The 13,443-nt window shown below is 42.8% G+C and overlaps 1 protein-coding gene across 4 annotated transcripts in view; it reads right to left on the bottom strand.

The window, feature by feature from the left end:
• GPR107 (G protein-coupled receptor 107) overlaps positions 1-13,443 on the bottom strand; it is a 41,232-nt gene that overhangs the window by 16,755 nt on the left and 11,034 nt on the right. For 3 of the 4 annotated variants that reach the window (XM_085239640.1, XM_085239638.1, XM_085239639.1), the window contains exons 9-15: positions 11,056-11,121; positions 9,029-9,162; positions 8,087-8,162; positions 7,028-7,101; positions 6,351-6,468; positions 5,243-5,373; positions 3,388-3,431 (exon numbers count right to left, since the gene is read on the bottom strand). In XM_085239640.1, coding sequence (XP_085095766.1) covers positions 3,388-3,431; positions 5,243-5,373; positions 6,351-6,468; positions 7,028-7,101; positions 8,087-8,162; positions 9,029-9,162; positions 11,056-11,121 — 643 coding nt within the window. The remainder of the gene's footprint in view (positions 1-3,387; positions 3,432-5,242; positions 5,374-6,350; positions 6,469-7,027; positions 7,102-8,086; positions 8,163-9,028; positions 9,163-11,055; positions 11,122-13,443) is intronic. The other variant, XM_003211260.5, reaches the window with a different exon arrangement.

The raw sequence follows: 13,443 nt of genomic DNA, 5'->3' as shown, positions 1-13,443 counted from the left end.
TGTTCACAGCTTTTTCATGGTACAGAAGCAGAATGATGCTGAATATGGCAAAAGGTTCTTCCTGACATGGGAACAAGCATGGAAGCATTAATCGTTTGCCCACTGCACAGCACACAGGGAACGTTGCCTGGGAGCTATACACTGCAATGTATTTCCCTTCGTACTGCTGCCAACTGTGACATGCTGCAGTGCTTCTGGAAAATAGCTAACTGTTCGTGATCAGACTGCACCAAGCTTCACATCTCTTAACACACAGAGGTGCTGGCAGAACAAAAGCTGCAGTGGTGTTTCCAGCCCTCCACTCCATTCTCAAACAACAGCTGTCAGGTAAGAGTGGGTTACGAGACTTGAGAGGCCCAGTGAGACTTTGAGTTCTGAACAAAAATAAGGAATCTTCCGACAATACAGTCCTTTCTCCCCCTCCTCTAATAATGCCTCTGAACAAGGTAGTGATAGTTAAGCAGACTTCCAGCCCAAACAACCTTAACTCAGTCAGCAAGGCTCATTTCCTCACACCTGTAAGACATCCACAATGTAGATGTAGAAGTGGACAGACATCAAGCTGCCTCTGAAAAATGCAGCAACAGACCACAAGGGCTGCAGCTAGGCACTTGCCTAAGGTGGTGATTTTAAATGAGGAAGAAAAAACTTCTAAAAAAAAAAAAAAGTTGTATATACATTTTTTTAATACCCACCACCATGCAGGATAAGAAGCCTGTGTACGTCAAGTATTTTGCTTCAGAGTTAAAGATCACCTTCAAAGGAAAAAAAAAAAAACCAAACACACCAAGGCAGCTCAGAGCCAGCTGTATGACTGTGCCATGCCTACTCCTCACCAGCAATCCATAACATCTGTGCTTGCAAGGTCTTCTTGGATAAGTCATAGCTTTAGGCATATTTCTCTAGCTTTCCCACTTCAGAAAATAAAAAAAAAAGTTTAAGTGAACATTAGCCAGTGATTTCAAATCACCAGCAGTTTAACAAGCCTTTTATATAACTGCAGATTGTTAAAATAAAACCCTACAGCAGGCACAGCTCTAGCAGATTGAAGACTCGTAGTCAGGCCAGCTTTCTGCTTTATTTCTATTCTAGTCAGACTGCAGTCACGACTGCACTCGACCCAAGGGAGCACTATCTAATAACAGGTTGTGAAGTAGCTAGAAGAGGACAACAAGACACAAACAGTCAGAAACATTAGCAGGAGCCTGAGCCATAAAGTCCTGGACTAGTTAGTTCTAAAGGACACAGGAAGTGAAAATAATTTTCCTTAGGACCTTCTCACCAGCAAAAAGGTCATCAGAAGACCCAGAGACAGGAAAAACAGCTATTGAATTTATAGGATATAATTCCCCAAGACACCCTCTGAGATAATGAAGTCTGTGCAAGAGAAACAGGGAGGACGGCCTTTGAGGTAACACCAGACAGTAAATCTCAGCTAGCAATAGGCAGCCTGACCAGAACTCTGCACAAGATTCAGACAGCTCTCAGCACAGATAGACAGCAGCAGCTAGACTGCATATGAAAAGATTCAGTAGCTTTCACCACTTAAGCAGAAAACTGCCTTCATTTGGTAAATTCAGAGTTAGTGCTGGTGATGTTTCTTGAGAAGGCAAGAGACTGAGCAGCACCCCTGCAGAATACTGCCTCCAAGGGAAGCCTGCAGAGTAAAGAGCATGTGGTTCCAGTCATGATGGTTCATTTATAAGTCTGTGAATGATTCTGCTTTACTTACAGTGCAACCAAATCATCTTTAGTTTCCTCACCAGGCACATTAGCAGCATGACACCATCAGGTAACACTCCCCATGGGCTTCTGTCAACCACCTCTAAATAACTAACATCTGATGAGAGCTCCATCCCCGTGGGGGGGTTGGGTACAATCTGGCACAAGCCTATGCAATGTTTTCCCTGATATTTTTTTCTTAACTCTTCCCTTATTATTAGACTCACCACTTCCTTATGCTGTGCAGTCTCACCACACAATTACTGAACTTGCAGAATCCCTGCAATGAAATGTGGTTACAGCAGCGGGTGGCTCACACACAGCACTCACTGTGAAGAACACTGCTGCACGTGTGTACCAGGGATACAAGACAGAGGTCTAAGGGACAGTCCCAGGAGCTACTGTGTACATCACTGACTCGCTTTAAGGATGTAAGCACTTCTCAGATCACTACCCTTACTTCCATTATGCACTATGACAAATCTTTCAGAATACAAAGCCAGTAATAATGTTATTACTCAGATCAGGATTCCACCTGTCACTGCAATGGACAGACAGGTCAAAAGTCCGTATGTTGAACATCTTTGATGTTCACCACCTTACTTTTATCCTTCATTCAGTACTTTAAGGTTAATCAATCCAACTCCATAGCACCATCTTGTGATATGAACCACCAAGTGCAAGGTAAGCACAGGCAAATCACCTCTGGGTAGATCTAATGGTCTTCCACCTCAGTTCTATGCACAAGCCCCCCGAGCTCTCAGCGCTGGAGCAGCTGCTGACTCCATTGTCTGCAGGAACTCTGCCTTCTTTACAGGATCCACACCAGCTAAGAACCTGGCCTTATTTACAAAAAGTCCTCAACTGACCAAGTCATTGCTTCAAAGGTGGCCTAAACTGAAGCAGACTTGTAAATGCAGAAAGACTCCAGAAGACAGATATACTCAGTGAGCATCAAATGACAGAATACTGAAGTGCTGCCTGCTTCCAAGGAAGCCAGTGTTATATTCCATGGCTTGAATCTACAGCCAACTGAGGAACTTATTTGGAAGAAGTGAGAGGACAAAGCAGGAAAAGCAAACATTACAAAAGCCATATTTGGGTTGACTTTCCATCCATCATCTCACTTTCACTGCTACAATAAACATAACTTGACTTTACACAAGCAGCCCTTGGAACTGCTGTACAAACACAGGCAAGATGAAAACTGTTACATCCAATGCCAATTTATGTTTTGTTTCCTACTAAGGTTATTTCCCTCTGTCCAGGTAGGAACAGACTTCTGATGATATTTAAGTTAGGCTATCAGTCAAAATACACACCAATTCTAGAACACACTTCTAGATCGCTTCTGAGCTTGAGTCTAAGAACAAGGTAAATCTGTCAGATCATTTCCTCTAGATACAGTGTCTAACCTGAGCATTTGGGGCTGTGCAGATACCTGCAAATGAATTTCAGATATGAATTGTTGAAGCAATGCATGAAAAAGGGTATTTCCCAAAAGGAATAACCTAGAAGACCACAAAAGGAAAAGCAGCTATGTAACAACAACAAATAGGCTTACAGCTCTAGTTTATATATTTTAAAAATCAACATAGTGTTTGAAATTTTGGAAAGATATTCTGGTATGTAGCAAAGAACAGTAAGAAAATTACTGCTACTTGCCTTTTCCATCTGTTGCTGAAGCTTCCTGTAAATGTCTTATTGACCTGAAAAATCAAGAGGTAGAATAAGCTCTTTTCACTGCAGCTCTCCAGAACTCTACCAGTTCTATTAGCCCTTTATGGCTGAGCTATGCTCGTAATTAACTGTGCCTTAGCACACGTGGCACTGCACATATTTCATCCCCATCCCAAGCAGTTAGTTCAAATATCTGCATCTCCTTATGATTAAGAAATGTAAACTGCTAGAGCCTACTTCAACCCACAGAAAGCTGGGACAGAGTAGAGTGAGAAACTGGGGCATTTCCCAGCATAATGCTTACCACTTGTACAAGTAAGCTGAGCTACTATTCAGAGTACTGCCAAGCATTTGGCACCTCACTGCTCTTTTAAGTTCTTTTCATTTAAATAGTTGATTACAGCTTACATGGCTACACAGGCTACTTATGTAACAGAAGCTACCCTGCAGGAATGGAAATTCAATGGCCAAGGCTTAGTCACCTTACTCGTATGATTCATCCCACCAGAGGCAGTGAGACTACACAGATGAAAAAGGGGCAGAATTATGCCCTAGGTTCCACTGCCAGTTTATGTTGGTACCATGACAATGGAGGAACACAGGCTGTACCCTATATAAACAGTTATAGGACAGTTCATTCAAACACTTTCCATAACAAAACCACATCTGAACGACAAATGCAAGTTTTGTACTAGCATGTCACTACGCAGAACTACAGATTCTGCCATTATATAGCAGGAGCTGTGACTGAAAAAGTTTCCTTAACCACAGGTAACCAGAATCTCTCTTAATGAAAGTTACTGTTCCTGTAGTTTTATTTACCACACCCAAATGCTGTCATCCTCAGAAGAGCTGCAGCATTTTGACTGGAGTGGGGGAGTGTCAAGTGGGATGTGCAAATTTCTTGGAAGACATTCACTTGCATTGGCACAAGGCCACTGAGACTGTTGGGTTTGGTCCTTACACAGAACTGGGAAGGTAAGTGCAGCTGAAACACACCCTAGAAAGCCACAGTGGAGCTTACTCGCATCTACAAAGTAACACACATTATGAAATAGTTCTCCAAAACACTCAGGAGCTGCACACTAAGGAGTGAAGACATGTTTACTAGACAGATATATTCCTGCATTTCAGGAAAAATGCTGGAGATACTTGAAAAAAAAAAAATTAGCATACTCTGTTTAAAACCGAGAAGCCAGAAGCTCCTTCAAATCCTCCTTTAGATGCAGCTGTTTTTTCAATTAAGACTAAAATGAATTTAGAATATAAATGTTCTGCCTAACTGGCAAGCAGCAACAATAGCATTTATCTGAATTATCTGTGTTTTCGTTGAGTTTTACATAACCAACATTTTTCAATGCCAAGTAGAGTGGAAGGAAAGGCAGGGAAATGCTCCCTGTGGGATTATTTCTTCTAAACAGTCACGTAAATACACAGTGCTACTCTGGCTGAAAGAAGCTCTGACCTCAGACAACACGACTGTTTTTGAATTTAGCAGCCTGCTTTCCATCCCCAGTCACTAACAAAACCCCATTTTTCAACATAAGAGAATCAGCACTTCTGAAACAGTTCAAGTTTCAAAGGCAGCTGTAGTCTGTTTGCACTGTCCTGGCCATGCTTTTAAAATGCCCCCCACTTGAACATTTCTAAAGCAAGCATCTTCCACAAAACTGAAGCGCTGAGACTGATACAGTTTAAGAAACTAACAAAAGATTTGACTTAAAGGACAGACGTTTACTTCTCTGCTTCAGCAGCCTCTTAATCTCTAACATCAATACCAATTAGTTGAGAAACAGCTCACGGCATCAGTACTCAGAAACGATCACACACAACAACTCACCATACCACTGGAAATAAGATGGCACCACAACACAGCAAGTCTACCAGGAAAAGGATTTCTTTCCATAGTCCATATTCAGTTGTCCCCTCTTCTGTTGACTCTATAATAATGTATGCCACATTTGCTAGCACCTACAGGACAAAAGGTGGGAAATGGTTTCAGAAGCTTTCCAAGGATAGATTAGATGTGGGCTGCAAATTCAGCAAAAGCTGTCCCACAGTTGCAGAAAGAGCCTATTCAGTAACTTCAATTTTTCTACTGCAGATCTATGTCAAAAATAACACATTCAAAAGACCTTCACAGGATCCACAGAAATATAATCAATTGGAATGCATTTCTGCTGACATTCAGAAGGTAACCCTTTTTGTTGCATACTGTGCTGAATCTATGGTTTCAGTAAAGAAAACAGAATAAAAATTGATTGCAAATACAGAACAGCACTCTGCACACAGATAGCAGCCTGACCACATTCTTCTAAATCTAGCCAGTAATTCAAACTGGTCATTCACAACATTCTGTACTCCATACCAAGTTCTAAAAGAACTCAGACAGTAAGTACATACTTGTCATTTTGCAGCTGGGCAACAGATCACATCCCCAAAAGCTGAAAGACCATTCTATCTGCAACAGCAAATAGAAATGCTGCCTTCCTATTTACTTCAGGAGACAAACACCAATCGCTTTGAACATACTGGAGAGAGAGAGAGATCAGACCCAAGGGACCTCACAATTTTAAGTGCTCCCCATTCCTTAAGTCCACTTCAGCAAACTTCTCAGAAGTGATAACTTTCACTTAATTTCTGTGTTTGGTAATTTAATATTGTTTTGCAGCACAAGTTTTGTCCCAGCATGACTAAACCTACATTACAGCTACTTGTTTGCTTGCTGAAGTTATTTGATAACCATTATCTAATACTTGATATAAAGAGAAAAGTTGGGAAAATTACGTAACTTTTGGCCCTTTAACAGCCTCAAAAAAAAATTATAACTCAGCTCACAGGCTTATACAAGCAGTAATTTATATTCTGTGTAGGATTCACAGCCTGTTACAGTTTCCACAAGCTGCTCTCCCACAACACAGTAAGTATTGACACAGCTCAGTCCTCACCTGAAGTGGGATGACAATCATGAAAATTTTTTTGTCTTTATCTGAAAGGATGTGTTTAATGAAAGCCCAGCCTGTTCCAATGAGGGCAATAGTGATGAACAGAAGAGCACCCTTAAATCTGAAAGAGAAGCAGATAATGCAAGGAGATATTTTATACTTCCTCTTCAGCCCAGGTCATCTTTTCTACAGTCAGTAAAGCCACAAACCCAAATAAATAGCCTTGCTATTCATAACTCTAGCCAATGCTTATCCTACATCAGCCAACAGATGCCTTGCTTACAACCATGCATTACACAGCAACATTACCCTTCATTCACAACCACCAATATATGCAATCTTTTCCTGGGGGAAATCATCCATTTACCATCGTGAACAGGAGAAAACACTGGCAGCTGCATCCTCTTACTATTCACACCAAAAGCAAATTAGATACTTGAATATTAACATGAACAAAGAAGAGCAAAGCATTTTTTCTCCTCTTACTCCTCCGCCCACATAAGTACCAATTCTCTGCAGCTGTCCTCTGCAAGCAGTTTTCCCCTTTACACTGGGCTCACTGCTCTCATCACTCAGAGCTCAGCATCAAGAATTATTTAATTATCAATTCCCAGGTTCCCTGGGAAGGAAGGGGAATTCAGTTTCACCATTTAATTTACCAAATCTTCTGATACACTTACAGGTGAGTGATGTAATAGACAACAGCCCAGCCTTCAATAGGAAATCCCTGAGAAGAAATGTAGTGGTAGTCGATCTGAAAGCAGAAAACACAATATGATACTTTCTAAGACTTTCATCAGCACCCCACCCATGGCCGTAAAACAGGCCTGCTTTGACAGGCATCTCAAGTTTCATTTTCAGTGTATACAAGCTCATAATTTAAATAAAGCTTGCTCCCAACATTCTAGTATTGTTTAGTGTCATCAAGCTCATCCCCATTCACTCTGTTTCCTAAGCATTAGTGAATATACTTTACACAACCTACAGTCTTCCTACACAGCTTCCATGTCTAACTACAGTTAAACAACTGCATTTCTACTTAATTGTTCAAGTTCAGTTGCATTAGGGAACTAGTCCCTCTTTAGTTTTACTTTCATTGGAAATCAGATTCAAACCTGCTGATTCCAGGTTTTGTAGGTGTTATCCTAGTATGAACTTGATGGAGAAGATCAAAACTGGCACAAACGGGAGGATTAAATGCTTGTCATTACCTTCATTAATGATATCTTTCAGTGGAAAGGCAAAGTCAAGACAATACCATAGAGACTTCACGTAGTGCATGTGTTAAAGCTTATAGTATTATGTTTGCTATGGCACAGCACACTGTGCCAGCTAAAGCAGCACCTCTCAATTCTACAAACATCAAGGTTCCCATTCATTAACATTTATTGTAAGCCATATTGATGGAGCAGTACCATTGCTCTAGCTTCCAGGCCAACCTCAGATGGCTGAAACATCAGAACTCATGGAACTGATTCAAGCCTCACATACGGCTTGCTGCTTCCCCACATCAGGCCATAATCCTAATTGTATTTAAAGTCACAATTTGCTGATGCAAATTGAATCTCCTCCACCACACAGCTGCAGTTCAGTACCAACATTTCAATTTGAAAGACACTTCTCTCTCCCTTCCCTCCTACTCTTTTCCCCCCTCAACACAAATTCCTCTAACAGCATACCCCGAATCTCATATTTCTAATTCCCAGCTGAACAGCTTAAGGCAGAGAAGCTATACGTACTGCATGGAAGACTAAGGACAGCGATTTTGTGAAAGGGAGGGCTGCCATCAGCCAGTGAATCTTAAAGACGTCATTTCTGGGAAGAAAAATGTATCAGTTAAAAGCCAGCAATAAATTTTTGTTTCTGCAAGGATGTTTCTTCATCATCTATAAATGTCAAACATCTCCCAGACAGAGCTGACTACAAGCATAAAGCCATTCTTTTAAAGCTGCAGTCCAAACTTTTACAGCATCCTGAACAATATTTTAACTACATTCTACTGCTTTTTTAATCCTTGGGTTGGAAGATAGCAATTCACAGGAACATCTTGTATGTACAGATCATAACAGTCAGATAATCACTAACCACTACTCAAACAGGTATCACCCAGCCCAACCCCAAGTCACGGTATCACAACATCAGATGAACTTCACTAAGTAATGAGACCACCAAAAGAACTTCAGATTACCAAACAGTCAGATCACCACGTGAACTTCAAACTAACTAGAAGGGTTTAAGCTGCTCCTGGCTTCTGACGCCATGTTAACTACCAAGAAGCATGGCTTTTAATTAGTAATTCCTACTGCTTTTGATTATAATCAAAATTACGGGCTGCCATTCCCCACACAAAGAAAACTGAACCATTTTCTCTTTTAATTTACTTTCAAACAGCATTCTCCTTTTTTCAACTACAGGAACTTCTTGTTTAATTTCTGCCACAACGTATCTGTAAGACATACACTACACAATCTCTTAACAACTTTACAACAACAGTCTGCAACAGTGGCACTGATGAAAGTACCTGGTTTTAAACTAGAAGTTGTATGCATTAAGCATATAATATTGTGCCAGAGTTAGAGTTTTAAGTGATTAAATCTGAATTGGGCATAATAAGTGGGAAAAAAAACACATCAAATAAGCTAAGTCCATACTTATCACTGAAACAAAACTTGTTTGCTTACCGGCGTTTACGAAGTATGTGGATCCACACAGTCCCAGACAGGAAAAAGAAGAGTGCCATGGAGATGTAAAGTTTTGGCAGTGGGATCTCACCTGCTGAGAGGTAGCTTTCAGGGTTCTTCTCCGTAATTTCTATCTGAATATTAATGGTATGTTATGCGGACAGCTGAAAACACGTGGCTAAAGAACTCATGCAAACTCTTTCATTTACAAACATTACAAGACTCAAAGAAAAAAAATACGAGGGCTACTCCAAAAGTGATGCCTATTTTATTATGTTGGTCCATGACATGAGGTGAATGCTGGTCATTTGGCAGTAAAGGATGAACCTTCCCACTGGTATTCCATTACATTTTGCTGCTGTGTGACAGATGGCAGCAGAAGGGGCAGTCTGACAAATGGTTTCTGACACAGAAGTGCTTATGAAGCAAAGGTGTGCCACTGAATTCCTCAATAGGGAAAACATTGCACCTACTGATGTTCATCAACACCTGCTGAACATTTATGGATACCAAACAGTAGATATTAGCACAGTGAGGTGGTGGGTGCTGGCAAAAATGAATAGCTAATGGTGGTAACTATGTTGAAAAATAGTGTTTTGTAGGCAAGAAATTGCTTTATCAAACAGTGTTATTACTGTGCCCCTTGTACCTGTTGTCATTTCTATGGAAACAAATAGGAGGCATCACTTTCAGAGTGACCTGTATAGAATCAGCTCTTCATCCTCAAGAGTTTCAAAACATTTTCAGAAGTACATCCACAGCCTGAGCTGTTCTATGACACTCTGGCTCAACAGCACAGAACTGAACCCCTGGATGTTAAAAGAGATAGAAAATGTGCTATAAAATATTACCCTTAGGAATATTCACTGAGCAGTGTAAAAATGCATCCTGATTCAGGCCAGAAAAAAAAAGCCCTGAAAATTCATAAATACTAACAATTTAAATTGCAACAAGTCTTAATATCTGTAATTGTGTAAAAAGACTATTGACAGCAGCCAGACATGAGCTGTTTCAGCTCTCACTTTGTTACAGTATGTCAACGGTTTACGGGCTGGTTCGGCCCGGTTCCGTGACTAGAAGGGCGGAGGGATCCGCGGATCCGCGCCCCCGGAAAAAAAAGAAAATAAGGGACCCCGAAATAATTGAAAACAGTGGCAACAATCTGAGGTAAAACAAAGTAATTTACTAAATATGGTATCAACAGAATTTTATAAGGAGAGAGAATGTGAAATTGATGGTGGATCGGCCTTACCACAACGCTGAGATGAGAAGCGCAGGCAGAGAAGCGCAGGCGAGAAGCGCAGGCAGAGAAGCGCAAGCGAAGCAGCGCAGGCAGAGAAGCGCAAGCGAAGCAGCGCAGGCAGAGAAGCGCAAGCGAAGCAGCGCAGGCAGAGAAGAGAGCATCAGGTGACCTTGCCGGGAGTTATATCTCCTCGCTGACCGCAAAGCCCCCTGGGGAAACGTAGCTGCTCTTCTCCTCTGGACAGGCACCCGGAACTTGAGCATCAGCAGTCAAACCCCCAGTACATTGCATGATGTTATGATGTGGAATACCGATAATGAAAAATCATGAAACCATGACATTCCACCCCTTATTCCACATCACTACATCATGCTTAATATAGACAAACAAAATATAAACACACGCACTAGGAATTACTGACTGCACTCCCTCAACATCAAGTTCCCTTGCGGTACACATTGAACATCCCCGTTTTCCTGCATCACCCACCAAGTGGACCCAGGTCCCTGGGCAAAAACAGTTCCACGAAGAGGTTTGTCCTTCTCAGAGGCTGGAATAACCCAAACTGCCTTTCCCAACATATTCTTTACATGTACAACAGGGACTTTATCTCCCTCTACGGTATGTAGGGAGCTGGACTGGGTTGGACCACCACGATTGATAGATCCTCTGGTATTGACTAACCAGGTGGCTTCTGCCAAATGCTTCTCCCAGTGCTTAAATGTACCGCCTCCCATTGCTTTCAGCATAGTTTTTAACAACCCATTGTATCGTTCAATCTTACCTGAGGCCGGTGCATGGTAGGGAATATGGTAAATCCACTCAATACCATGACCTTTAGCCCAGGTACCTACAAGAGAATTTTTAAAATGAGTCCCATTATCTGACTCAATTCTTTCTGGGGTACCATGTCGCCACAGGACTTGTGTCTCAAGACCTAGTATGGTATTTCGGGCGGTAGCGTGGGGTACTGCATAGGTTTCAAGCCACCCAGTTGTTGCCTCCACCATGGTGAGCACATAACGCTTACCATTACGAGATCGTGGCAAGGTGATATAATCAACCTGCCATGCCTCCCCATATTTGTACTTTTGCCATCGCCCTTCCTCCCAGAGAGGTTTCATTCTCTTGGCTTGTTTAATTGTGGCACACGTGTCACAGTCGTGAATGATTTGCGCAATAGCATCCATAGTTAAATCCACCCCTCGGTCTCTAGCCCACTTATATGTCGCATCTCTCCCTTGATGGCCTGAGGTCTCATGGGCCCATTGGGCTAGAAATAATTCACCCTTGTTCTGCCAGTCCAGATCTATTTGGGCCACCTCAATTCTGGCAGCTCTGTCTACCTGATGGTTATTTTGCTGCTCTTCAGTAGCTCTATTCTTGGGCACATGGGCATCTACGTGACGCACCTTTACAACCATATTCTTTATTCGGGCAGCAATATCTTTCCACAGGTCAGCAGCCCAAATAGGTTTACCCTTTCTTTGCCAGTTGTTTTGCTCCCACTGCTGTAACCACCCCCATAGAGCATTTGCCACCATCCACGAGTCAGTGTAAACATAAAGCATTGGCCACCTCTCCCGTTCAGCAACATCCAAGGCCAGTTGGACAGCCTTTACCTCTGCAAATTGGCTCGATTCTCCTTTTCCTTCAGTGGCCTCTGCAACTTGTCGTGTGGGGCTCCACACAGCGGCTTTCCATCTGCGGTGTTTCCCCACAATACAACACGATCCATCTGTGAATAGGGCATATGTCTTCTCATTTTCGGGTAGTTCATTATATGGTGGGGCCTCTTTAGCACGTGATATCTCTTCTGCTGGCGGTGTTCCAAACTTTTTGCCTTCAGGCCAGTCCATGATCACCTCTAGGATTCCTGGACGGTTGAGATTCCCCATCCGCGCTCGCTGCGTAATCAGCGCAATCCACTTACTCCAAGTGGCATCAGTAGCATGATGGGTGGAGGGACCCTTTCCCTTGAACATCCAGTTCAGCACTGGCAGTCGAGGTGCCAGAAGGAGCTGTGTTTCTGTACCGATTACTTCGGAAGCAGCCCGAACCCCCTCATACGCGGCTAAGATCTCCTTCTCAGTTGGAGTGTAGCACTCTTCAGACCCTCTGTACGCCCGACTCCAGAATCCCAGGGGTCGGCCTCGGGTCTCTCCTGAGGCTCTTTGCCACAAACTCCAAGTGGGACCTTTCTCTCCAGCAGCAGTGTAGAGGATGTTCTTCGCATCCTGTTCCATCCGTACTGGCCCCAGGGCCACGGCACGGGCTATCTCTTGTTTAATCTGCTCAAAAGCCTGCTGCTGCTCAGGACCCCACATAAAATCATTCTTCTTCCGTGTCACCTGATAAAGGGGGCTTACAATGAGGCTGTAGTTTGGAACATGCATTCTCCAAAAACCCACTACACCCAGGAACGATTGTGTCTCTTTCTTATTAGTGGGTGGAGACATGGCACTGATTTTGTTGATCACATCTGTTGGGATGTGACGACGGCCATCTTGCCACTTTATACCTAGGAACTGAATTTCCTGGGCAGGCCCTTTCACTTTGCTTCGCTTAATAGCGAAACCAGCACGCAGAAGGATCTGGATTATTTGCTCTCCTTTCTCAAAAACTTCCTTTGCTGTGTTGCCCCACACGATGATGTCATCAATATACTGTAAGTGCTCAGGAGCACCTCCCTGTTCCAGTGCAGCTTGGATCAACCCATGGCAAATGGTTGGGCTATGTTTCCACCCCTGGGGCAAACGATTCCAGGTATACTGAATGCCCCTCCAGGTGAAAGCAAACTGTGGCCTAGATTCTTTGGTCAAAGGAATGGAGAAAAAGGCGTTAGCAATATCAATGGTGGCGTACCATTTGGCTGCCTTTGACTCCAATTCATATTGGAGTTCTAACATATCTGGCACAGCAGCACTCAATGGGGGTGTGACTTCATTCAGGCCGCGGTAGTCCACCGTCAGCCTCCATTCTCCACTGGCTTTACGCACTGGCCATATGGGGCTGTTAAAAGGTGAGTGAGTCTTGCTAATCACTCCCTGATTCTCTAGTTGGTGAATCAGCTTCTGAATGGGGAGCAAGGAATCCCTGTTGGTGCGGTACTGCCGTCTGTGCACCGTTTTTGTAGCAATCGGTACTTGTTGCTCTTTCACTCGTAGCAACC

This window comes from Meleagris gallopavo, chromosome 19, assembly GCF_905368555.1.
Source record: "Meleagris gallopavo chromosome 19, MGAL_WU_HG_1.1, whole genome shotgun sequence".
Taxonomy (NCBI): domain Eukaryota; kingdom Metazoa; phylum Chordata; class Aves; order Galliformes; family Phasianidae; genus Meleagris; species Meleagris gallopavo.
Note: the sequence above shows the minus strand (reverse complement) of the source record. Positions and strands in the feature narration are given on the sequence as shown.